The sequence below is a fragment of the Galeopterus variegatus genome, unplaced genomic scaffold, assembly GCF_000696425.1.
Source record: "Galeopterus variegatus unplaced genomic scaffold, G_variegatus-3.0.2 Scaffold4823, whole genome shotgun sequence".
In the NCBI taxonomy this organism is placed as follows: Eukaryota; Metazoa; Chordata; class Mammalia; order Dermoptera; family Cynocephalidae; genus Galeopterus; species Galeopterus variegatus.
Genome location: NW_007730934.1, coordinates 154,358 through 180,434, shown reverse-complemented (window position 1 = coordinate 180,434; position 26,077 = coordinate 154,358). Strand labels below are relative to the sequence as shown.

General features: G+C 36.8%; 1 protein-coding gene across 1 annotated transcript in view; it reads left to right on the top strand.

Annotated features, from left to right (window-relative positions):
* The first annotated feature begins 3,022 nt into the window (after positions 1–3,022).
* RIPK2 (receptor-interacting serine-threonine kinase 2) overlaps positions 3,023–26,077 on the top strand; it is a 40,169-nt gene continuing 17,114 nt past the window's right edge. Inside the window, exons 1-6 of the mRNA XM_008588431.1 lie at positions 3,023–3,301; positions 7,782–7,935; positions 10,388–10,543; positions 16,765–16,922; positions 19,225–19,274; positions 20,161–20,322. Coding sequence (XP_008586653.1) covers positions 3,129–3,301; positions 7,782–7,935; positions 10,388–10,543; positions 16,765–16,922; positions 19,225–19,274; positions 20,161–20,322 — 853 coding nt within the window. The 5' untranslated portion in view covers positions 3,023–3,128. The remainder of the gene's footprint in view (positions 3,302–7,781; positions 7,936–10,387; positions 10,544–16,764; positions 16,923–19,224; positions 19,275–20,160; positions 20,323–26,077) is intronic.

Here is a 26,077-nt window from a genome sequence, read left to right as displayed (position 1 = left end):
CCTATTTATGGGTAATTGGGTAATTTCCTGTTTGAGGCTATTATAAATAGCACTGCTATATATAATATATTCATATATTCTAGTATATGAATACACGTGTTCCCATTCCAAGCAAGAAATAGCTGGATCATAGGGTCTGCATATCTGCAATTTTAATTGATACTGCCATACAGTTTGCAAAATTGATGGTACCAATTGATACTCCCATCAGCAGTGTATAAGAGTTCCAGTTGCTCCAAATCCTCATCCCACTTGGTACATAGTCTTTTCAATTTTAGTCATTCTAGTATTTGGATAGTAGTGTTGCATTGTAGATTTAATTTGTATTTCCTTAATGATTAATGATGTTGAGCACCTTTTCACCTTTATTCGCTATTTAGATGTCCTCTTTGTGAGATATCTGTTTTCTCCTCAATTTTCTGTTGGGTTGTATGTTTTTAAATTTTGAAACATGAATATATTACCTATTTTTTTAAAAGTAAACTAAAAAGTAATGTGATCAAAAATACAAATAAATTCTATAGAGTTCTATGCTACATGCTCTCTACTTCTTAGAGATTTATATTAGTATTTCAAAAGCTCTGAAAAGTTCTACACCTTTCACCACCACAGAACAGTTTAGAGAAATGCTGTTACCTTTCTTGTATAATTTTTATTTTTCATGGAATTAATAATTGTTTCTTTTTTACTTTTATGTTTTTTACTTTTTTACTCCAATTTTATTATATATTTCATTAGATGAATCAAACATCTGTCAACGTAATTTCCCAAAAACTCAAAATAAGTTAATCTAATCTCAATTATTTGAACGAGAGTCTTTTCTCTTAGAGCCTGCCACCTTCCTGCTCCAGGGAAAATGGGTCATTCTCTAATTCCACAATATGTTTCTCATCTTGGGTTGTCCCTTCACATTTTCCTGATCCTATTTTCTGGATCCCACGTCTTTCTCCTTCTTGGCTTACTCCCATGATTTGTTAGAGTGTACCCTTTAGTAGCTTTCTTTAAAAAAAAAATTTTTTTTTAAAGGTGAATAGAAAGCACGTGTTTGCATCCTTCTCTATGTGAAAATGTTTTTATTTTGTCATTGTACTTGATGGATAATGTGACTGACTATAGAATTCTAGGTTGGAAGTTATTGTCCTTCCAAGCTAGAATTTTGAAGAAATTTCACTTCATTGTGTTTTAACACTAGAGTGTTATTGTTAAGAAATCCAGTGCCATTTTAATTCCCATCCCTTTATTCTTGTTTCTTTCCTCTGAAAGTGTTTAGTATCTTCTCTTTATTCTTAGTGTTTTCACCTTTTTAATAATGTGCCTCAGTGTAGGTCTTTTTACTTGGTGAACCCTTTCAATATGGAGACATCTGTCCTTCAGTCCTAGTAAAATTTGTTGAATTATTATTTTGACCACATCCTCCCCGTTCTTTTTTGTTGTTGTTGTTCTGTTTTTCTGGAACTCAGAGTTTTGATTAACTGACTGGATAAATGAATGAAAAAGTTTTCTGAACACTTTTGTAGCAAAAACCTTATTAAGTAAGCAATAGAGCACAGAGTATCAGACCATAGCTTCAAAGCTAAACATTTTATTGTAAATGACCAAAGTTTTAAACACACTTTTTGATTACAACTTCCCATGATTGTAAAATGTAACATTGTTACTCTCATTTAGGTAATGCAAAAATACAAGAAGTATTGGTTCTCTGTAGGCAGAAATCCTCTACTCAATTCAGTCATTCCTTATTACTGTTGTCTTAGAATTCATTAAATAGCTAGTATGGACTTGGTATTGTATATAATATTTGCACTCGCACTCTACAAATGGTCATCTGAGAAGGAAGGTGTTTGTTTAAAGCAGAAAGAGGGAAAGATGTTTGCAGTCTTTTTTTGATTGGCATTAAACACTGATTGCATCCCTCCCAGATCTATAAGAAAGAAATCTTTGCAGTCTTACCCGAAGTCAGAGAGATGGACTCTCTCAAGGTTATTTGTCAATCTCTGAATATACTTATGATAGTAAGAAGGAAGAGAGAGAAAAGCAGATCCCATGGGAGTTAAACATCTGAACTCGCTCCACTGTTGACAGGATTTGTCATCCACCCCTCACTCCTAAAGTGGCTGTCAGTGAGGGAAGCCTGGAGTCCAGATAGGCGTGAATTTACGTCCTCATTAAGTCAGGAGCCCTCTGGAGGAGGTCACTGAACTCCCGCGAAACTCTTCCTGCGCAGGCGCAATCAGGAGTCGGGAGCCGGAGCGCCCCCGTCTGGAAGCTCCCAGTCCCACGCCCGCCCCGCCACCTCTGGGCTTTCGGCGACTCCCGTAAGACCCGCGGCCGAGAGGAGAATTCTCCCAATCCAACAGTGGCCAGCAAGCCAGCGAGAGGGGCTTTCCCAAAGGAAAACTTTTCCAAACCTAGGGCTGGGGGAAGAGAAGAGAGGAGGTGCGCCTCGCCTCCTTTCCCCCTGCGGCCGGCCCGCCTCAGCCCCGTGGTGTCGGACAGATCGTCGGGCCGCGCGACGCGGGTGGAAGATCCCCGGCCTCAGGTCGAGGCGGGAGCCCGGTGGGAGGGCGGCGACAGGGAGGCGGACCCTCCGCCAGCCTGTGTGTGCGGCTGACGTCGCCTGGGAAGCTTGGGGAGGGAGGAGCTGGGCCAGCGGAGCCGGGTGGCGGGGCGCGCCTGGGAGGGCCAGGTCCGCAAGAGGAAGCACCTCCTCGGCGCGACACGGTGCCAAAAACTTGACCCCGGTCTCCAGAAAGAAGAGTCTACTCCGGCTCCAGCAAAGCAGTGGCTGGCGTGGGCCGCCCGGGGAATGGGCGCCCTCGTGACCTAGTGTCCCGGGGCAGGAAGGGCCTTGCCTGCCTCGCTGGCGCACGGGCGGATTCCGGAGGCCGAGGAGCCGCAGGAGCGGCGGGCACAGCCGGCACCGGCCGCGGCCTGAGCGCCCGCGCAGCCCGTGACCATGAACGGCGAGGCCATCTGCAGCGCGCTGCCCACCATTCCCTACCACAAGCTCGCCGACCTGCGCTACCTGAGCCGCGGAGCCTGGGCGGATTCCGGAGGCCGGGGAGCCGCAGGATCGGCGGGCACAGCCGGCACCGGCCGCGGCCTGAGCGCCCGCGCAGCCCGTGACCATGAACGGCGAGGCCATCTGCAGCGCGCTGCCCACCATTCCCTACCACAAGCTCGCCGACCTGCGCTACCTGAGCCGCGGAGCCTCGGGCACCGTGTCGTCCGCCCGCCACGCAGACTGGCGCGTTCAGGTGGCCGTGAAGCACCTGCACATCCACACGCCGCTGCTCGACAGGTAGGGCGCCACCGCGGTTCCCCGGCAGAGCCCCGAGCTCGGCTGCACCCCCCGCCCCCGCGGCAAGCGGGCCCTAGAACCCAAAGGGCAGTGACCACTTGGGGTGGGCCCCACCTGGGCCCCACCCGCTCCCTTCGTCACCTCTAGGTAGCCCTTCAAGCTTGGGGCTGGCATGCGGGGGAGAACCGGCCTCTCTAGAGACGCAATGATCGCATTCCTCCATTCATCTCTTCTCTCCACTGCCCCTTCTCTCTTACTGCCCTGAGCATCCTCTTTCCGTACTCCGAAATCAGCAGTCACAGCCCAACTCTGAACGCCCTGCATATGGAAGTTGATGTGTGTTTATATTGTGGGTGTCGGTTCTGTTTGCTTTGTTTTTTCCTTTTTTTTTTTGAAATCTGGCTGTAGGGCTGCACTGTTCAATAGGTAGCTTTTAGCCAAAGGTGGCTATTGAGCACTCCAAATGTGGCCGTCTGAATTGAAAGGTGCTGAAATTGTAAAATACACACCAGACTTTGAACACTTTGTACTAACAAACAAGAGAAGTTATGATGTCTCAGTAATGTTTTTATATTGATTACATGCTAAAATAATATTTTGATATATTGGATTAAATATAAGATATTGTTAAAATTCTTTTTTTTTTTTTTTACTTTTTTCTGATGGAGCCACTAGAAAACTTTAAATTGTATATGTGGTTCATATTATATTTTTATTGGACAGCGCTGTTCTAATGTATGGGATGTTTTGATTTGGGCTTTTTATTTTTGTTTCGTTTGTGGTTTTAAATCTCAAACTCAACATTAGCAGTTCAGTTTCTTCCACTCTGAAAGAAAAGATCATCCCTAAGGAAATGAGTATTATTTTTGGTAACAATAAATTGCATCAAAAGTCTGTTAAATGGTCCAAAATTGCTAATGTCTCTCACATCCTGGAACAATTTTAATGCTATGTCCAGGTTTTAAGGGAAGGTTAGCATTAGTTTTTGTTTCCAGAAGAACATTACAACTATATACCATAGGCCTGTGACTGTGTGTAGTAGGCAGTGGGTCTAGTCACCAGTCTTGCGTATTTTCCTTCCTGCAGGGATTTAACTAGGCCCTGCATTCAGTTTTTAGTGAGTTAACGTTCATGATTGCAACATTCTTTCCTCCTTCCCCTGTGCCTAATGTGATAATACATCATGATAGATGCCTGATTGGCCAGAGCTGTTAGCAACTGATATCAAATAAATTCCTCAGCTTCAGCCCTACCAGATTTATTAGACTTTCATCTGCCTGTGGCTTTTCTTGACTGTATCTCACTGTCAGGCTTGGATAGGCTATATTACATAGTAGATTTGGGACATCCCTAAAGATTGTTCCCACTTTTTGTACACCATAATCTGGGTTCAGTGATATATACAGGGTGTGGTATATGTTTACCCTGGGCCTTATGTTCTGTGGAGCAAGTGCTGAGCAAGTCTGCATATGTGTATATAGTCATTGGTTAGAGAGGGTGGTCATATTTGAGGACCAACTAGGCAAATATTATATGGAAATGTAACACTGATGGATCCATTAGGTATTCTAAAGATGATTGATCCCCCCATTTTGGATGCTGCTTCTCAAGATTTTAATTCATCTAAGCTTTGTGACATTTGGGGGCCAAGGAGTGAAGAGGGAATTCTCTTCCCATACTCATTAACAATTTTTACTGTCTAAAATTCTTCACTAAATTGAGTAGAACATTAATTCTGTCTTCAAAGAAGCCATAAGACCATTGAAACACTGGCATTACTGTATCACATTCTTTTCTCCCACTTATTACCTAAGAGCCTAACATTATCAGTATTTATGTAGTCTGACCATAGGGCTGGGCTATGCAATTGACTCATGGAGTATCTATTTCCTCACTTCTACAGTGCGAATAATAAATACATGTACTTATTGGGCTGTGGCCTGGAAAATGTTTGCGTTGTCCTTTGGGATCACCTGAAAGAAAAATAAGTTTATGTGATGTTACATGTTCTTATTTTGGTGATTGGTGAGTCATTCTCCATATCCTGGCTTCTTTCCAATAAGTGAAACTTCCCTAACAATATTCCCACCCCTTATGAGTAGATGAGTTCGATTGGTTGTTGAGATATCCTGTAGATGACATAACTGTTTTTTTATTGAAATTTTAAGTTGGGTAATTTTGTTGATATGTCTAAAGAAACTGTGTTTTTTATTTTTATTTTTTAGAGTCACATGAGTGCCGTCCAAATCTGACTCCAACCTTGCCATTTATTATTGGTGTAGCCATTAGAAAATTATTAATTTTTCTGAGTCTTAGTGCCCTCATATAAAAGTGGGGATAATGAAACCAATTTAGAGGGTTGATCTGAACAGTGCATGTAAAGTGACTGATACATAATAGGGTCACAATAGAAGGAAGAATGCCTCATACTCTTAATGGGAGGAAGAAAGAATGTTCTTTCTCAGGAATCTTCAGTTTACTCCTTTGTATCTGCCTGTACGAGTGCTACACAATAACTGTCTTGTTGGCCCAATTTCTTAGGGCAAACACAGAAATGTTTCAGCTTCTCAGTACAAGGTTAATTAAAACAGGTCTCACAAGCTGATATAATTGGTTTCCTCATAGTTGGGGTATTAAATGATTGAAGGACAGGGAGAAAGAGAGCTTTTCACTTTATACCTTCTAGTTTCTCTTGAATTTTGAAACATATCACTATATTACCTATTCAGAAAAAATCACTACTTTTTTTTCGCTTTGTTTTTTGTTTGTTTTAAAAGTAGGTCTGGAATGTCTGTTGCTACGTATTACAACAGCCATTGATCTAGAGCTTGGGTGGTTTAAGAGCTGACTTACCATCATCGCTTACCTAATAGCTTCTCCTGGAAACGTTTCTATTTCTGTTATTGCTGCTACCAACACCCAGTCATCCAGAGTAAAAGCTGATAGCATCTCCAACTCCCTTCCATTTTTTTTAGCCCCCGCAATCAGTCAGTCTGTCACCATGACCTAGGCATTCCATTTAAGCTAGTGTTTATCTTTCCATTTTCATTGCTACCTTTATAGGTTAGGCTCTCATTACTTCACATCTTAACCAGTATTAAAATCTAATGCCTGACTTTCAAACTCTACCTCTTTTGGCTGATCCTACATCCCACTGCCAAGTTATTCATCCTAAAATTTTGTTCTACTGCCATTACCTACTTCAAAAACCTTCAGTCACAACTCAGTGACTGCCACAACTCAGTGACTGCCAAATGAAGTAGATTGGTACTCTTAATATGGCTGGTACCCTAAGACTCTGAGATGTGCCCCTAGCCTATCTTATTCACCTTCATTCCTTTTATATTATATTATCTTGCCTTCAAGTTGCCCAGAAATCTTTTAAGAAAAAGAAATAACAATGTAAAGTAGAATGTGATAAACAGTTCACAATTTCCCAAACATAGCCTTCTCTTTAACTTTCCTGAACTCATTTGAAATATAGATCTATTGGACATCTACTATGTTACTATGTGGTAGGCACTGTTCCAAATCCTGGGGATACACAGGTCCCCAGGCAAGGTCTCTGCTCTTGTAGAGGCCTCACCCATCTTAGATGCCCTCTCTCCAGTGCTGAAATTCTGTCCATCCTTAAGGTACAGCTGAAATCCTACTTTGAAAACTGCAGTGATTCTCCTAGCCCAAAATTTACACTCTTTTCTCTGAACTGCCCATAGCTTTTTTCTTTTCTCTTCTTTCTTTTTTTCATTTCTGGGCAACCAACTTGAAGGCAGAGACTATGTATTTATATCTCTATATTCTCCATACGGCTAAGCACAGTTCTTTATTCATAATGAAAGTTAAATATTTTTTGTTTTATGCATGAATAAGCAAATGAACCTGAGATCCAGAGTCACCCCAGATATCAGTTGTAAACATTTACCTGTTCTCAGGATTCTTTTCCTGAATTCTGGTGTATAATTTCTAAGCATTATTGATCTTTATGCAGCTATTATCATCTAGTCATTTAAATCTACAACATTTAAATGTTTTAATATTCAGGATATTTGGGAAAATTTTATATGGTATGCAACCATAAAATTTAATATAATATTCTAATCGAATTTGTTCATTTTAATATAACATAAATTTAATAATTTAATTAGTTCAAGCACCAATCGTTCTAACATTGATAGGCTTAATAAACTAACACTGTGTTCTTTCCCTTTCCTAGGAAAAGTACAATATAATAACCTGTATATAGCACTTTTACCTGTCAGTGGTTTATAGAAGTTATTTTGGTCTCTAAACAGACCTGTGAAATATATAGGATAGGTATTATCTCTGTTATAAATACGATGAAACTGAGGGACAGAGAAGTTGCATGATTTATATGAGGTCACATAGCTAATTAATGAAAATCCAGGTTTAATTAATCTTATGGGCATGATAATTGTGTATTTTTCATTATTTGAAATAATTGTGTATTTTCTTTCCTTAGTGAAAGAAATGATGTCCTAAGAGAAGCTGAAATTTTACACAAAGCTAGATTTAGTTACATTCTTCCAATTTTGGGAATTTGCAATGAGCCAGAATTTTTGGGAATAGTTACTGAATACATGCCAAATGGATCATTAAATGAACTCCTACATAGGGTAAGTATTGTACATTTTCAGTGCCTATAATTACCATTTCTGTTATTCAGACTACATATAGTACCTTGGTTTTACATTTGATCAGATTATTTGGGGGATATATAGACAAAGCAAAGCAAAAATAATGAAAAACAGTCATGTGGTAAAGTTTTACCTTTGGGGCTTCTTTTGCATTGATAAAAATACTGTGGAGTTAGGCTCTGTGTTCTAAGGGACCTAGGTTATTTTGCTTAGGTTACTGTTCCTGATGTTTATACTGAATTCCAGTATCTACATGCATATATATACACAGGTAGGAATGGAAAAGAGAAAAAATAAATTCTCCACACTCTACAATCCACTGTTAAGCCATATTTTATTTTATATTAATGACAACTTAGGATTCATATTAAATGTTACTAATTTCAGTCCATGAAGTTCTAAATTAACAGGCCAAATAAATAATCTCTGAGTACCAGATACATTAGCTTTTCCCATAATAGACAGTGGTATGAGCCATTTACATTTTTTCTCACATTACCAGTTACTCTGGCTTTGATGGTGAATTCCTGCAGTAAACATATTCAGGGGTCCTCATTCTCAAAATATGTGTATTCAATTATTGTTTTTTGCTTGTTTACATTATTAATTTCCTATTTGCAGTTTTGTGAGTGTTGTTGGTTTAGTTAAAACTGCATAATATAATCCATAAAATCTAATTACTGGACACTCCTAAATTATAATACATCACAACGCTCTGTAAGTGACCAAAGGAAAGTGGGTGCCACTGTCAGCCAATCGTGGAGTAAATTCCTCTTCGTTTCAGAATATATCGCATTCTGTCTATGACTTATGACCGTCTGCAACAAGGACGGAGTAAAGTTACTGGTGTTAGTCTGTAAGATTTGTGTAATTACCATAGCAATTAAGATATAAATATTGATAAAGCATGATTTATTTTAATTTTTTTAGAAGTTATTATAAGTAGAAATTCTAAGGTTTTCTTCCTACACCCCCGTAGATACTCTGGCACCCAAATTTAGAGCCCACTAGAGATTCTACAGCCTCTTCCAGGGGGATTGCTAACTCCTGGAAGGAATCATAAAATATAGAGTGAGCACTCTGCTACCCTTATCTCTGTGATAACCCTCCATATAACACTATGCTGCGGAGAGGCCTGGTTACTCCTTTAAACCGCATAATTTTCAGAAAACATTACTTTTTTACATACTAAAAGATCCAGTTACTCTAGAGGATGGGGCTCTGTGTATACCTGAGGAAATAATGTGTTCCACGTTAGTTTTTTGTGTTTCTTCTGATTTCCTGAAAATTTAGAAAGGACTTAAGGTAGGATTTATCTTGAAGCACCCTCCCCCAACCTCACAAAAAGATCATTGAAAAGTACGGAAATGCAATATAAGCAATCTAAAGCCACTCCCCCTGTCGGGTTGATTACTGAACTATAAGCTGTTCCATTTGCAGAAAAAATTCTCAAGAACAGTTTTGAGTTTTCAGTAGAAGGATAGCATTTAGAAAAATGTACCCAATAGCATGATGCCTGATGATTCATTGTCTGTTTTCCCAAATTGTATGATTTTTCTATGTTCATTCTCCTGGGGAGCTGCATTAACTTTTATGTTCAGAAAACATTTATTTTAAGAAAGCTTAGGTGGCTATTGGTTATAAGTACCAAGAAATATAAAACATTATGTTTTAAATGCATCTGTATAATATGGGTTGAAAACAAAAATGATCTTTGTCTCTTTCACAAAAACAAAACTCTCAAAGGTTAATTTTGCAAACTGGAATGCAGATTAATTAATTATATAATTAAAAGTATAAGCTATTAATGCTTAGTCAATAAATATAATATGGTCATAATTTTTAATTGATGCACTGATTATTGTAATAATAATGTATGGTTTTATATCAATAGAAAAATTAAAATATAAATTTTGAATGAACGGTTTTGTATGTGCTAGAAACAAATTGTGTGGAATTGTGTGTGTGTGTGCATGCACAAGTTACTTCATTAAGCCATAGAACAGGGAGGTGGATATGAACAGTATAGGTATGTGTGTCTGGCTATATATAGATACAAAATATTTGAGATCTGTGTCGGTTGGAGAAAGAAGACCTAATACCATGTGGTTGCATAATCAATATAAACTAAAAGGAAGTATCAGTATTATAAAGTTATCACTTTCTCTAAAAAGTGAGGATAGTAAAGTACAAGAATGTTAAACAAAATAAGACACTTCAAAAAGTTTGTGGAAAAATAGAATTAAAAGATAATAAGAATCTTTCCGTAAATCTTTTGAAGTTCCCTGTATCAAACTGATTCTATGTTATAAAAATGAGCATAGGTTTCAACCTTAGTTTATATTTTCTCATGAAATATTTAATTCTCTAAGCATGAAATGTAGTGAAATTTGGACTAATTTTCATTTTCTTTCTTTTCATATATATGAAGAAAACTGAATATCCTGTTGTTGCTTGGCCTTTGAGATTTCGCATCCTGCATGAAATTGCACTTGGCGTAAATTACCTGCACAATATGAATCCTCCTTTACTTCATCATGACTTGAAGACTCAAAATATTTTATTGGATAATGAATTTCATGTTAAGGTAATTACTATGAAAAAAAAAGTTTATCTGAGGGCCGGCCCGTGGCTCACTCGGTAGAGTGCGGTGCTGATAACACCAAGGCCGCGGGTTCGGATCCCATATAGGGATGGCCGGTTTGCTCACTGGCTGAGCATGGTGCTGACAACACCAAGCCAAGGGTTGAGATCCCCTTACCGGTCATCTATTAAAAAAAAAAAAAAGTTTATCTGTATCCTTGTGCTTAATAGTTTTAAAAAGATTTGTTAGTTATTTCTTCCACCTAGCCAATTTAATCTCACTCCCTTTTCCATATTCCTATAGTCCCCATTCTTCCTGATGAAGTGGTTTAGTTATTCTTAGAGTACAAAGATAGAGTTATGGTACAAATACAAAGTCATTATGTTTCTTAATTGAAATTGTCGAGATTACCTTTTTTTGTTTGTTTGTTTTACTTTTTATTTTGAAGTTCTTATAGATTCACAGTATGTTGCAAAATAATACAAAGAGGTCCTATGTATCCTTTACCCAGTTTTCTCTCTGGTTACAACACACATAATTACAGTACAATTTCAAGACAAGGAATTTGGCATTGGTACAATGCGTGTATATAGTTTATGACACTTTATCACATGTAGATTTGTGTAACCACCACAGCAATCAAGGTACATCACTATTCTGACACCACAAAGAAATTGCTCGTACTACCCCTCTGTGGTCACACCCACGTTTTCCCTTTCACCACCCTTTACCCTTGACAACCACTAATCTGTTTTCCATCTCTATAATTTTGTCATTTTGAGAATGCTGTGTAAATGGAATCATATAGTATGTGGTATTTTGAGATTGGCTTTGTTCACACATCATAACGCTCTTGAAATCCATTTAAGTTATTGCTTTTATCAGTAGTTGGTTTTTATTGATAATAGTATTCCATGGTATAGGTGTACCACAGTTATTTAACCATTCACCTACTGAAGGACATTTTACCTGTTTTTGGCAATTACAATTAAGCTGCTATGAACAATCCTGTACAGGTTTATAAGTGAACATGTCTTCATTTCTCTGGAATAAATTCCCAAGAGAGCAACAGCTGGATCATATGGTAAGGAAGGGTATGTTTTGTTTAAAAAAAAAAAACTATTCTCTAGAGTGGCTGTAGTATTTTACATTACATCAGCAATGTGTGAGGGATCCAATTTTTCTGCATCTTCACCAGCATTTGGTATTATCACTGTTTTTTATTTAGCTGTGCCAATAGGTGTATAGTGATATCTCATTATGGTCTTAATTTGCATTTTCCTAATGGGTAATGATATTGAACACCTTTTCACGTGCTCATTTTCCATCCATATATCCTTTTCTATGAAATATCTTAAGCCCATTTAAATGTCCAAATCTCTTAAACCCATTTTCTAATTGGATTCTTTAGGGTATTTTTTTTCCTTACTGTTGAGTTAGAGAGTTCTTTATATATTCTGGATATGAGTCCTTCATCAGACATGTAGTTTGCAAATTTTCCCCCCCAGTCTATAGTTTGTCATTTTCTTCTTTTAACAGGGACTTTCACAGAGCAAAAGTTTTAATTTTGGTGAAGTCTGATCTATCAAGGTTTTTTCTTTTATGGATCATGCTTTTACTGTCATGTCTAAGCACTTTTCACCAAGCTCTAGGTCCTGAAGATTTTCTGCATTTTTTTTTTTTTGACAGCTGGCTGGTATGGGCATCTGAACCCTTGACCTTGGTGTCACAAGTACCATGCTCTCCCAAGTGAGCTGACCAGACAGCCCCTTTTATATTATCTTCTAGAAGTTTTATAGTTTTATGTTTTGCACTTAAATATATGATTCATTTTGAATTCATTTTTGTATACGGTACAAGACTTAGGTGCTAAAGACACCAGATGTAGTAGTGATTTCACAGTTATCCTATGTCTAATTGATAACAGTAAATAAAAAGTAGTTTCTGAGTAATTAATACTAAATGTAACTCACTGTATTATTATATATTATTTTGCTTTACAATATACATGATCAGAAGATTATTATAAATATAAAAAAGTTTAAAGACATAAGTAATGCAGAAGTTGGAACAATAGGAAAATTGAAACAAAAAATATGAGAAAAAATTAAGTGAAAAAAATAAATCTTTATTAAAGACACTTTCTCCCTAGAACAAAATGGTAAGTGAAGGAAGAGAGAAGCAAGCTGCTGCTTCAGTATTGCTAAAAAAAAAAAAGTCTAATCTGTTGAGTCAGTTACAGAACCAACAGGTAGAGGTACCTTAATAGTCAGCTAGTCTTCTGAATCTTCGCTAAAACAATCCCTATTTCCCAAGGCAGTTATCCTGTGACAAGGGCTTCTTAACGTCCTTACTTGAACGACTATGACATTTTCTTATATGATCAATCAAAATTCCTTACTGGTTGCTTTCACCCATTCTTCGTGATAAACTGAATAAATCCCATTCTACTTCCACATGATAGCACCTCCAATATTTGAAGATAGCTATGTTCCCACAGCTCCTCACATACACTTGCATTTCATCCTTCTCCCTTGTAAATACCTTTAGCTCCTTCAACCACTTTCCTTATTACATGGATTTTAATCCCTGGTGCTATGTAGATGTATCTGTTTGTTTAAATCTCTCTTAGATTTTGATCCTCACAACTGAACAAAATACTTTTGGTGTGGTCTAATAAATGTAGAACTGAATGAAAGTGTCATTTCTCTGGTCCTAAATACTTAATAGATCCATAATAATTCATCAACTTCTGGGAGGTAGTCATATCATACTATTCAAATTGAGCTTAGTGTCAACAAAAAGTCAGCTAGCTTGCCCTTCTACCTTCTGCCTTCTGCCATGTGAGAACACAGCAAGAAGGCCCTCACCAGACCAAATGCCAACACCTTGATCTTAGACTTCCCAGCCTCCAGAAGTGTAAGAAATAAATTTCTGTTCCTTATAAAATACTCAGCCTGTGGTATTCTGTTATAGTAGCACAAACAAACTAAGACAGAAATTAGTACCAGATAAGTGGGGTGTTGCTAAAACAAATACCAAAAGATGTGGAAGCAACTTTGGAACTGGGTAATGGAAAGAAGCTGGAACAGTTTGGAAGTGAATGCTAGGAAAAGCCTAGATTGCTGTGAACAGAGCATTAAGTGTGATTCTAATTAGGGCTGAGAAGAAGAGAAGAACTGTAGAGAAAGCCTTATTCTAATTAGAGATTGCTTAAGTGATTGTGAAGAGGATGTTGGTAGAAAGATGGACAGTAAAGACTATTCTGATGTGGTATGAGATGGAAAGGAGGAACAATGTATTGGAAACTGGAGGAAAGGTCATCCTTGTTGTAATGTGGCTGAGAATTTGACTGAATTATGTCTGCGTCTTAGGATTTTGGGGAAGGCAGAACTTAAGAGCAATGAACTAGGATATTTGGCAGAAGAAATCTCCAAGCAGCAAAATGTTCAGGGTGTTGCATGGCTTTTCTTAACTGCTTATAGTAAAATGCAAGAAGAGAGAAATGATTTAAAGAGAGAATTTATAATCAAAAGGGAAGGAGAATCTAAAGATTTGGAAAATTCTCAGCCTGGCCATGTAAAGAAAGAAAAATGATGTTTAGGAGAGAAAACCAAAGATGTGAGCAAGTGACCTTTTAATAAGGAAATAAGTATGAAAGAAGGAAGCCAGATGCTATTCATCAAGACAATGAAAGAATGACACTAAAGCCATTTCAGAGATCTTCTAGGCTGCCACACCCATCACAGGCTCAGAGTGCTAGGGCCTTGGGAGTAGAACAGATTTAGGGGGAGGAGCTCAGAGCAACTGTGGGACCTCAGGGCTCAAAGCCCAGGGTCAACTCAGGTTTCTGCTTCTTGTATTCCACTGCAGTACTCCTCATCTATCCCAGCAGTGGCTCAAGCAGGCCCAAGTGTGACTTAGGCCCCCACTTCAGAGGGCACAAGCAGTGAGCCTTGGCGGCATTGATGTAGTGCTAGTTCTGCAGGCATGCAGAGTGCCAAAGCAGTGGAAGCATGGCTTCCTCCACATAGATTTCAAAGGATACCTTGGAGAGCCTCGGGGCCTAGGTAGAGACCTGCAGCAGGGCTGAGCTGCTACAGAATCCACACTAGGGCAATGCTTAGTGGAGCTGTGGAGGTAGGGCTACCTTCAAGACCCCAGACCTGTAGAGCCACCAGTGTGCAATGCCAGCATGACTTCATTGTGTGAGAGCTGAAGCATGAGCTACACCGAACAAAGCCATAGGAATGGGGCTAACTGAGGCCTTGGGATCCACATTGCACAAGTGTGTACAAAAGTCAAAGTGAGACATGGAGTCAAAGTAGATTATTCTCAAGCCTTAAGATTTAATGTTGTTTGCTCTGTTGGGTTTTGGACTTACTTGTGACCTGTTATTCCTTTCTTCTTTCCTGTTTCTCCCTATTGGAATAGGAGTGTCTATTGCATGCCTGTCCTACCATTGTATTTTGTAAGCACATAATTTATTTGATTTCACAGGCTCATAGCTAGAGGGAAATTTGCCTCAGGATGAATTTTACCTGAGTCTTACCTGTATGATGTTTAGATTAGACTTTGGACTTTGACTTTAAAGTTGATGCTGTAACAAGTTAAGACTTGGGGGCTATTGTGATGAAATGAATGTATTTTGTATGTAAGAAGGATATGAATTTTGAGGGGCCAAAAGTGGAATGCTTAGTTTTAATATGTCCCATCCAAAATTCAGATGTTGACACTTTGGTAATATTAAGAGTTGGGGCCTTTTAAGAGGTGTTTAGGCCAAGAGGGCTCCTCCCTCTTGAATGAGATTAAGGCCTTTAAAAAAAAGAGGCTTCACACAGTGTTGGACTTAGACAGCAGGGTTTAAGGATAGTAGTTTCCTATTAGTATGTAGATTTGTAAAATCAACTTTTTTAAAAATCAGACTGACATTTACTTTTCTGATATCCTATAGCATCTCTCCATTTTGTCCCACAAAGAACACTAATAGCACTGTGGACTCTCAATAACTTGAAATAAAGGTACTTGGATTTTATAAACATTTCAACTTCCTTGTACATCATTTTCTTCATCTTAGTCCAGAAACTGTCCTTGATAGAGAAAACAGAAGCAAAGTAATTGTTGATAACCTCTACCTTCTCTTTTTCATCAAGCAATAAAGTATCCTTGGTACTTCTTTGCTATGAATAGAATTTAAAATATTCTTAGTATTATGTATATTTTTTTTCTTAGATTTTCCCTTTTATTATAGTTAATGTATAAAAGATTCATTTTTCTACCCCTCCTTTTTTGGGGTATGGGCCACAATTTTTTTTCATCTCAAATTCATCTAACACTGATAAAAATTATTTCTTCTGTTAAAAGTAGTAAAAACCTAATAGTTAAATAATCAAAACAAATGGTGTGCTGGATGGAGCTCACTCCACTAAACATTGTTTCTGTATTTACGTTTTGTCTTCCATTTTTTAAAAATAAGGAAACTTTTAAATATTTGTAGAATTGTAAGATATTGTATAACATCGGCACAATATTTACAATTGAAGTAAAACTATAACAGACATATCAAAAGTACAAAATGCTTGTCACTGATAATTCTTTACTCACCCATTATCATGGATATAAATATGTTTTTTGTGCTAACTATACTGTTGCCACCAGATGTGATCCTTTTAGTGGTAGGCATAAAGCATATAATAATTACCTTTACTATTATTGGGATGTTGCTTATTTCAGAATTTAAGGATACTACTTTTAGTGCATTACAAATAAGACCATATAAACCTGACTTGTAAACAATGCCCAGTGACAATTGTGTGAGATATAAGTAGACTTAACAGTTCTGTAAAATGTAGGTGAATTTGGAAAAGACATGATATAAAGCTGCTTGTCATAAAAAGTAAAATGTTCAGTATATGCACTCATTCAGAATATCAGGCAAAAAATACTTCTCTTTAATTTTTCAAAACTTAGTCTCTCTTTTGAAATTTCTCTTATTGTGCTAAACTTCAAGTCAGTATGTATTGTTTCTGAAATTATTTGGCTCAGTGCAATGGCATGTAATTTGGTAAGAAGCTAATGGAATATATAGAAATAAAATATTAATATATATAACATTTCCTCTGGTCTTATATCTAAATACAGTGAATATACACAAAGACAGTCAATTTGAGGGCTTTTTAAAGAGAATATTTCTAAATTCAATAATGTACTCTTTTCTTTTACAGATTGCAGATTTTGGGTTATCAAAATGGCGCATGATGTCCCTCTCACAGTCACGAAGTAGCAAATCTGCACCAGAAGGAGGAACAATTATCTATATGCCACCTGAAAACTATGAACCTGGACAGAAATCAAGGGCCAGTGTCAAGCATGATATATACAGGTACAGTAAAGTTGCTTTTGTTCCAAGTTAACTTTGTCCCAAACATAAGATTAAACAATTTTGAAGCTACATTTTAAAGTGATTTTTATTATTCTCTCATGACTGTGGTGAAAATATACTAGAGGCCACAGTGATTAATATTTTTCAAATTAAAAATGCCTTGTTTTAAGCAACTTTTACATCCTTTAAAATTTTTTAAAGCATATCTTCTTGTTCGGTCAATTTATGATTCTGTCAATTTATGATAATACGCAAGGGTATTTATCATACATGACTTGGGGAAGCAAAGGTAAACAATGGTTTCTAACATTTTACCTTTAAGATTCTCATCCTAGGGCCGGCCCGGTGGCGCACTGCTATAGTGCGCCGCTTGGGAAGTGCGGCGGCGCTCCCGCCGAGGGTTTGGATCCCACATACAGACCGGTTCCCGCTCACTGGCTGAGCGAGGCGCGGGAGCAACACCGAGGGTTGCGATCCCGTTGCTGGTCCCGGTCCGGTACGGGGGCGACACTGAGGGTTGTGATCCGTTGCCAGACACAGAAAAAAGACAAAAAAAAAAGATTCTCATCCTATTCAACCTTTCAGTCTTTTGAGATCTACACATCTTTTTAAAGAAATAAACAAATTCTTAATCATCTTAATAAAATCATGGGGATTTTTTTTTTTTTTTTTTAAAGATGACCAGTAAGGGGATCCTAACCCTTGACTTGGTGTTGTCAGCACCACACTCTCCCGAGTGAGCCACGGGCCGGCCCCCATGGGGATGTTTTTATTTAAAGAATTTTTAGGGGCCAGCCTGTTACTCTCTTGGGAGAGCGTGGTGCTGACAACACTAACATAAGGGTTAAGATCCCTTACCAGTCATCTTTAAAAAAAAAGAGAGAGAGAGAGAAAAGAAAGAGAATTCCTAATATTTGTATATGTGTAAACCGTTTTACAACAAATCAATGTGTTTGGTAAGATCATGTTTTCATGTTTCAGATGCAGATTACTTATAATCTCATAATGCAGAAATAAGCATAACACATTGTTCTTGATACTGGTTACTTAACCAGAGAAAAGGAAGATGATCATTTGTAATGCCTAGTATTAGGGGTGGGGACATTAACCTCATGTATAATTTACACTTGTCTCTTCTAACATGATAATGAATGCAAAATCAGACTTACTGCATTTATAGTGAATACATTTAATAACTCTTTAAAATGGCTTTTTTGCTGTCATTAATAAGTAATTAGCCTGGTAAAAATTAATTCCTTTAGGAATGAATGCTATATCTCTAACGTAAAATTATATATTTAATTAAATTGTGTATCTCTTTTCTCCAAAAAGATTTTAATTTTTGTACTTTTCATTAAATCCAATGCTGGCCAATCTATTTGGGTGGCTGCACTATAACACCTACTACAGTGTCTTCTACATTCATGTTATTATATGAATAAATTTCTTTCATATATTCTGTTCCCTGATATCTGTAGTTCATTTTGAATGCTGCACTGAGGGAGGGAAGAACAAAAACTATTTATATCTTCCAAGGTAAAGAGCATGTGCTAGCCAACAATTTTTGAAAGCTGGGTTGATACTATAAAAATGGACCAATTTAAATGTCTGTTATTAATTTTGTGAATTATGCCCTTATGTTCAATTTCAGTATTCCCTGTCAGAGAAAATGAGGAAATATTGTTCCTTGATTTGGGTGAGAATTCCCTCTGTAATCCTCACTCTCCCTCCAAGACAATGTGTTGGTGCAAAATCAATGCCATGTGTCCATTATGAATGCACAGTTAATCTGGGGGTGTGGCAAATTTCCTATATTCTATTTAGTCATTTATCCCAAATATAAACTTGATGCAACTTAACCAAGTGATTAACAACTGAATTTGAATCATAGGTAGAATATTTTCACTACCAAAGAAGATAGTACTGAGGCCAGAAAAAAACCAATATAATACAGCTACATGAGGCAATCTTTTTAATTGCTGTTTATTTTGTATGAAAAATAGAATCAAGAATTAAACTTAATATTAAATCATCCACAAAAAGTTGTCATTGCATGTAATTTTAAGTTTTTATTACAGTAATTTCCTAATTTTTCATATTAAGGTTGATTTCTTTTCAAAACAAAACTGTATTTGAGTGTTTATCATCTTGCTTGTATAAAGTGATTCTTTATGCAGCATTTCACTACCTTATCACTTTCAAAATGATATCTCCACAGTCAGCTTTTAAATTTAGTGCTATTTTAGTTTATTATGCAGAGTTTATTTATAATGTGTGATATATATGTTTTTGTCTTGAATAGCTATGCAGTTATCACATGGGAAGTATTATCCAGAAAACAGCCTTTTGAAGGTAAGTATACTTTGATTCTGTTATTCTCAATAACATTGTGTTTGTAGGCCACACTCAGAACTATTTAAAGTTCATTTTACTTTAAATCTGCCTATCATTCATTTTGTAGAAAACACACTATAAAAACATTATCAATTGTGAATCTATCATACACTGCAAAGTGTACTAGATTAAGGATCAGTTGTGAATCCACTGTATACTGGTAAGTACTGGATTAAGGATCAGAAAAACCTAGATTCTAATTCTTGTTCTGACAATAATTAGCTTTATGATTAAGCCACTAAATCTTTTGAGTCCTCATTTTCGTCATCCGCAAAACAAGAGTTTTGAATCACTATTTCTAAAATCGATTCCAGCTGTAAAACTTCTTAAGTGAAAATTTAATTAGTACTTCTTCTATAGAAACCAGCCAACATTGAAGAATAATCTGTCCTTTTCATTCTCTGATAATATTGTTTATTTATTTTGAGGTTGTATAGATCAGCTTGCTGTGTAGCAACCTCAGAATCTCAATAACTTGCAAAATAAACATTTATTTCTCATTCACATTAAATATTAGTTGCTGTTGCCCCTCTTGGATCTACTAGGTTTTACTCAGCTCTGCTGAGTTCTGCATGGCTCTGCCTTACTCACATTCCATTGACCAAATCAAATCAAATCACATGGCCGAGCCCAGACTTAAGGAGGTGAGGATATAAATGCCTCCCACAGGAGGCAGATAAGTCTGGCAATGGCTGGGATTTATATTCCTTTTACAGAAAGGGGGTAATGATTTATTTCTAAAATTTTTAAATTCCATGATTTTATTTTGGTTAATTTTGGAAGGTATTTAATATTACTAGACCATAATATATTTCTAAGGAATGAAATATATTTGTTTTGACAGAAGTCACCAATCCTTTGCAGATTATGTATAGTGTGTCACAGGGACATCGACCTGACACTAATGAAGAAAGTTTGCCATTTGATATACCTCATCGAGCACTTATGATCTCTCTCATAGAAAGTGGATGGGCACAAAATCCAGATGAAAGACCATCTTTCTTAAGTGAGTATACAGTTTTAATCTGGATCTTTTGAATTACAGAAATAGCTTATATACTATGAATAAATAATCCCTGAAAAATTATGCAAGTTAGATGACTAGCTCATAGCAGTTGTTTAAATTCTTTTCACTCTTGTTATTTATAACATATATGAGTAACTGCTTCTAGAGAAGAACTGAGAATTCCTAACAGAAAAGAAAAGTCATCTGATAGGAGTAATAGTTCCATTCAGGTATTCAACAAGTATTTATTGAACACATACCATGTCCTTTGTACATACAGGAGCGAGCACTGGGAATAGAGTAGTGAATAAGGCCATCTAAATCACTAACTTCCTGGAGCTCACGTTCTAGTTGAGAAGGCAGAGAGAAAACAAGTACACAAGAGACTGTGGAACTCCTGTGAGGAAATAAGTAAGGTAATAGTCCAGTTAAGGGAGGGAAGGAAAGGTCTTTTTTAGGAGCAAACATTTGAGCTGAGATTTGAAGCTTCAAAAGAAGCCACTCATTCAAAAGCTAAAGAAAGTTGCAGGCAGAGAAAACAGCAAGGGTAAAGACCCTGAGCCTAGAAGAGGAAAGAGTTTTGTATTTGCAAGGAACAAAGAAAATGCTTCTGTAGCTAAATATATGGAATATAGTGAGCAAGGAAAGGAATAATATGAGATGACGGAGAGGGAAGGAAGAGGCTGTTGGCCATCGTTAAAAGGTTAGATTTTTATTCCAAGTGCAATGGAGAGCCATTAAAGTGTGTTTTGCAGGGAAGTGACACGATCTAATTTAAGTTTAGGTGAAATCACTCTTGCTGCTGTGTGGAAGATTAATTGGAGAAAGGCAAGAGTGGAAACAAAGAAACCAGCTAGGAGTCTGTTTCAGGATTTTCTAATTAAGGTAGTAATTCTGGAGATAGAAAAGTTACACAGAATTAAGATATATTGCAGAGGTAGAATGGATCAGGACATCTAAATGTAAAATAGGAGAAAATCTTCATGACCTTGGGTTAGGCAGAGACATCAAAAACAGGATTCATAAGAAAAAAAAAATTGTAATTGGACTTTTAAAAAAATTGGAAACTTTGCACTTCAAAAGATTCTACTAAGATAAGATGAAAAAGCAAGGCACAGACTAGAACATATTTGCATATCATGTATCTGCTAATGGACTTGAATCTAGAATATATAAAGAATTCTGACAACTCAATAATAATACAAATAATGCAATTAGAAAATGAGTAAAAGATTTAAATTTCCTCAGATGGGATATACAAATGGCTAAAAAGCACATGAAAAGATGCTTAACATTATTAGTCATTATGAAATGCAAATTAAAACCACAATGAGATACTGCTTTATACCCCCAAAATAGCTATTATTAAAAAAAACGAAAATAACAAGTGTTGACAGTGATATGGAAAGACTGAACCCTCATACACTGCTGGTGGGAATGTAAAATGATGCAGCCACTTTGGAAAACAATTGGCAATTTCTTAAAAATGAAAGATAAATTTACCATACACTCCAGCAATTCCACTCACAGAAGTAACCTAAGAGAAATGAAAACATATGTTCACACAAAGACTTGCATGTGAATAGTCGTAGCAGCATAATTCATAATGACCAAAATGTGGACACAATCATAATTATAGCTACTACTACAATAATACATGAATTTGTTGTTCAAGGGAAAGACCGGGGCTCCTGATATAAAACTGAGCATCACCAACGTATATATGGTCTGGACTGTATCACCTTGGGAGAGAATATAGGTAGCAAAGAGTAAAGGACCCACGTTAGAGCTTTGAGGCATTTCAATACTTAGAAATTGTCTAGAGGAAGAGGAAAAGAGATTGAGGAAGAGAGGACGGTAGATAATGTAGTCTCTTATGTCTTGGAAGCCACCAGAGGGAAAGTTTCAAAGGAGTGGTCAGCCATGTCTAATATGCCAAGAGGCCAAATAAGATGAGTAGAATTCTCCAATATTGTCATCGTGGTAACCGAAACAAATGTAGTTTTAGTGAAGATGTGAAAACAGAAGACTGATGTATGTTAAAGAATTAGAGAGAAAGAAGTGGAGACACGTATGGACAATATCTACAAGGTGTTTATGTCTGAGTGGGAGCAGAAAACTGAGGTGGTAGCTAAAGGATGATATGGGGTCAAGATTTTTTCCCTACATAAAGATAGGAGACAATAATAGAATAATAGAATGATCTAATAGGCAGAGATTGGCAGTACAAGAGCTAAGAGAGAATGTAAGGAATGGAATGAAAGAGAGGTGAAGGAAACGGTATTCAGAGCAGAGGTGATACTGTTAACATTTGTATGAGTATATGGACATTTTTTTCCACTATACAAGGGATAAAGCAGGAAAGATAGATACAAGTTTCTAGATCTGGTGGTAGAACTCGAGGGAGTTCCCTCTCATGGCTTCTGTTTTCTCAATGTAGTATGAGAATAGGTGATCATCTCAAAAGAAAGATGGAAGTTTAAGAAAAGAAAAATAAGGTACGATACCTATTACCCCTGTCTTCCCTTCCTAAGTTCAGAATATATTAAGAAAAGCCACAGAAGAAAGACAGATGGGGGTCAAAATATCAGCTTTATTACTGATAAAGCTCATTGGAGAACGTACTTTAGATCTGCAGCTAAATGGGCTTGGCAATACTTTGCCTCTGGAATTGACAGCTTTATCAGCTCACCACAGGCCTCACCCTTCTTCTATGTGGGGAAATAGAAAATCTATGCATTCTTTAGATATTCTGAATTCTAAAAGAAAGAGAAAACTGAGAAGGGACCAGATAAGCATGTTCAGTTTTTCTCCAAAATTAACAAATGAGATAAGTTTAAGGGGGAGTAACTGAGGGGCAGAAAGAAGCTAAATGTGTCCTTCCTGTACTTTTCCTTCTTATATATTAAACTGGGGATTTCATCTTCACCTTGGAAACATGAAGAAAGGACATAAGTGTCTCCTCCAGCTGTACAAGATGGTCATCTAAGATAGCAATTCTCAAACTTATAGGTATCTGGACTTTTCAAAATTATTGAGAGATTTTGTTTGTGTGGATCATATCTATAGATATTTACCACATTGGCAATTAAAACTGAGAAAATTTTTAAATATAAGAATGCATAAGAACACATTCCATTAACTGTTGGAGCAGTGATGACATCACACCTCATTTAATCTCTGGAAAAATCTACTATACTCTTGTGAGAGAATGAGAGTAAAAAGGGAAAATAATGTCTTAATATTTATTATTTTGAAAATAGTTTTGACTTCATGAACTCTTGTAAGAGCCTCAGGGACCAACACCCTCAGAGCTCCCTAGACCACACTCTAAGAACTGCTGATCTATGAGAATGCAATCATAAATTTATTTGGGAAGCCTAATAGAATTGCTAAGTAGTGTTTAATGCCCAGGTTTGGCCATTAATTTAAAAGAGAAACCAGTGACTTCCACTTCTGGCCAAGATGGAGTAACAAGGGCCAATTTACCTTCCTGCCTGAGACAACCAAAAAACCCAGGCAAAACATATGAAACAGTGGTTTTCAAGACACTAGATATCAGGAAACACTCTGAGAAATGAAAAACAAATGAGTTGAGCCTGATGATTGCCCAGCATACTGCCTTGAGAGTTTCTAGACACAGCACAGGAAAAGGAAACTGAGGTGGAGCCCAGTGGGCACTCAGAGTCGAGGAGGTGGGGCTGAAAGTCTGGGTAGATCAAGGCAGACAGAGTTTATAGGACATATAAAGTACCAGAGAGGAGAAAGATGCACAGAGAGAGAGCCCCAGAGATTTGCAGAGGGTTCCTCTCAAGTGTTCTACAGAGTACTGATCATTGCAGGGTGGAGAAGTCAGTAAGCCAAAAGCCAAAGTCTTCAGTGAACAAAAGGGAAAAACAGGAAGTATGTGGGAAAGTGAGTATTACACAATGGCACGAATTAGAGCTAGAATTTCAGGTTAAGGAGATGAAATTACTATTTAGAAGTGGCATTGGAGAAAAAGGAGGTACATACCCTTCCTCGTGGTGATGGGAAATAAGATAAAATGTGAATCCATTATCTTAGCAACTTTTGAGTTTTTAAATGTAACCCTGATGAACATTGGGTGTATGTGGAATGGAAAATACATTACATTGCTTTTTCAGTTGGAATGAAGATTTGAGCAGTGTTTTGTTAATCACACATATGGCTTCAGAAACTTTAGTAACAAGAATTCATAGTGTAATTATTTTTAAACTGGCTCTTTAACTAAAATTGGCTATAAAGGCTATAAAAATATTCAGCTTTATATCTGATAGTAGTTTTATCATATTTCTTAAAAAGCACTGTTATCTAGTTTAGAATAAAAATCAGTAATAGGGAAAAACGTAAGTGTATTCAGGAAACAAACTGTCAATATGACTAAATGAGAGATCATGAAAGTACAAGAGGACCTCTAGATATCAAAGTAAGCTCAAAGTGCCTACTCTTGGATAAACCTACTGAAAAGAATGAATATGAATGAACAAAAAAATTATAATAGAAAAAGGTAAGGATAAGCTTCAAAAATTAACAGCAAGCTATATTGTTTTTTTCTTTGTAAAAAAATATAGGCTAGGGGAAAAGAGGAAAGCTCGATAAAGCTTTGTTGAAAAAAATAATGACTGTAGAATATACATCCTAAAAATGGATTCAACTATTAAAATAATGTACTCATTAAGTGGCAAAGTAGCACAACAGCAGAGAGAGGAATCGTTTTATTAAAATGTTTCTTTTTCCAAAAACCTTATTGAAGTGTAATTTACTTAAAATTCATCTATTTTAAGTGTAGGTTGATTGTTTTGTAATTCTACAGAGTTTGCAACCATCACCATAATCCAGTTTTAGAACATTTCCGTCATCCCCCAAAATTTCTCATATCCGTTTGTAATCACTACCTGTTCCCACATCCAACCCCAGGCAACCAGTAATCTATATTTTGTCTCTTTTGAGTTATCTTTTCTGAATATTTCATATAAATGAAATGATAATAACATATGGTTCTTTGCAACTGATTCTTTAAAAAAAAAACTTTATGGACGACAATATTTTATATTCACATGTAAGAGGTACTTAGGAGAGAAGAATCACATAATAATGTGAATAGAGGAAGTTTAAAATAAAGCATTGACTGTAGTAGGGGATTATAGTAAGGGGATTGGCTAATAAAAAGCATAAACAACTGGCTCTTTTCACCTAGCATAACATTTTCCAGGTTCACCTTGGTTGTAGCATGAATCAGTAGTGTGTTCAGTAGTTTATTGCAGAATAATACAATGGTACTACAAAACATTCACGGAAAAATGGAATTAAAAATACGACTCTTCCCATGAAGTTTTTGAAGACCCCTCATGTTCTACTATATGGATGTATCACATTTTGTTGACCCATTGGCCAGTTGATGAACGTTTTGATTGTTTTCACTTGGCTATATGAATAATGCTGCTATGACTATTCACATACAAGTCTTTGTATGAACATATGTTTTCCTTCCTGTTAGTTAACTATCTATGAGTAAAATTGCTGGGTTGTATAATCAGTTTATCTTTTAAGAAACTGCCACACTGTTTCGCAAAGTGGCTACATCACTTTACATTTCCACCAACTGTGTAAGAGGGTGTCTGTTTTTCCACATCATTGTCAACAGTTGTTAGTTTCTGTCTTTTTTTTTTTTTTCCGTTAAATTTTTATTTTGTCAATATACAATGTATATGATTATTATGGCCCATCACCGACA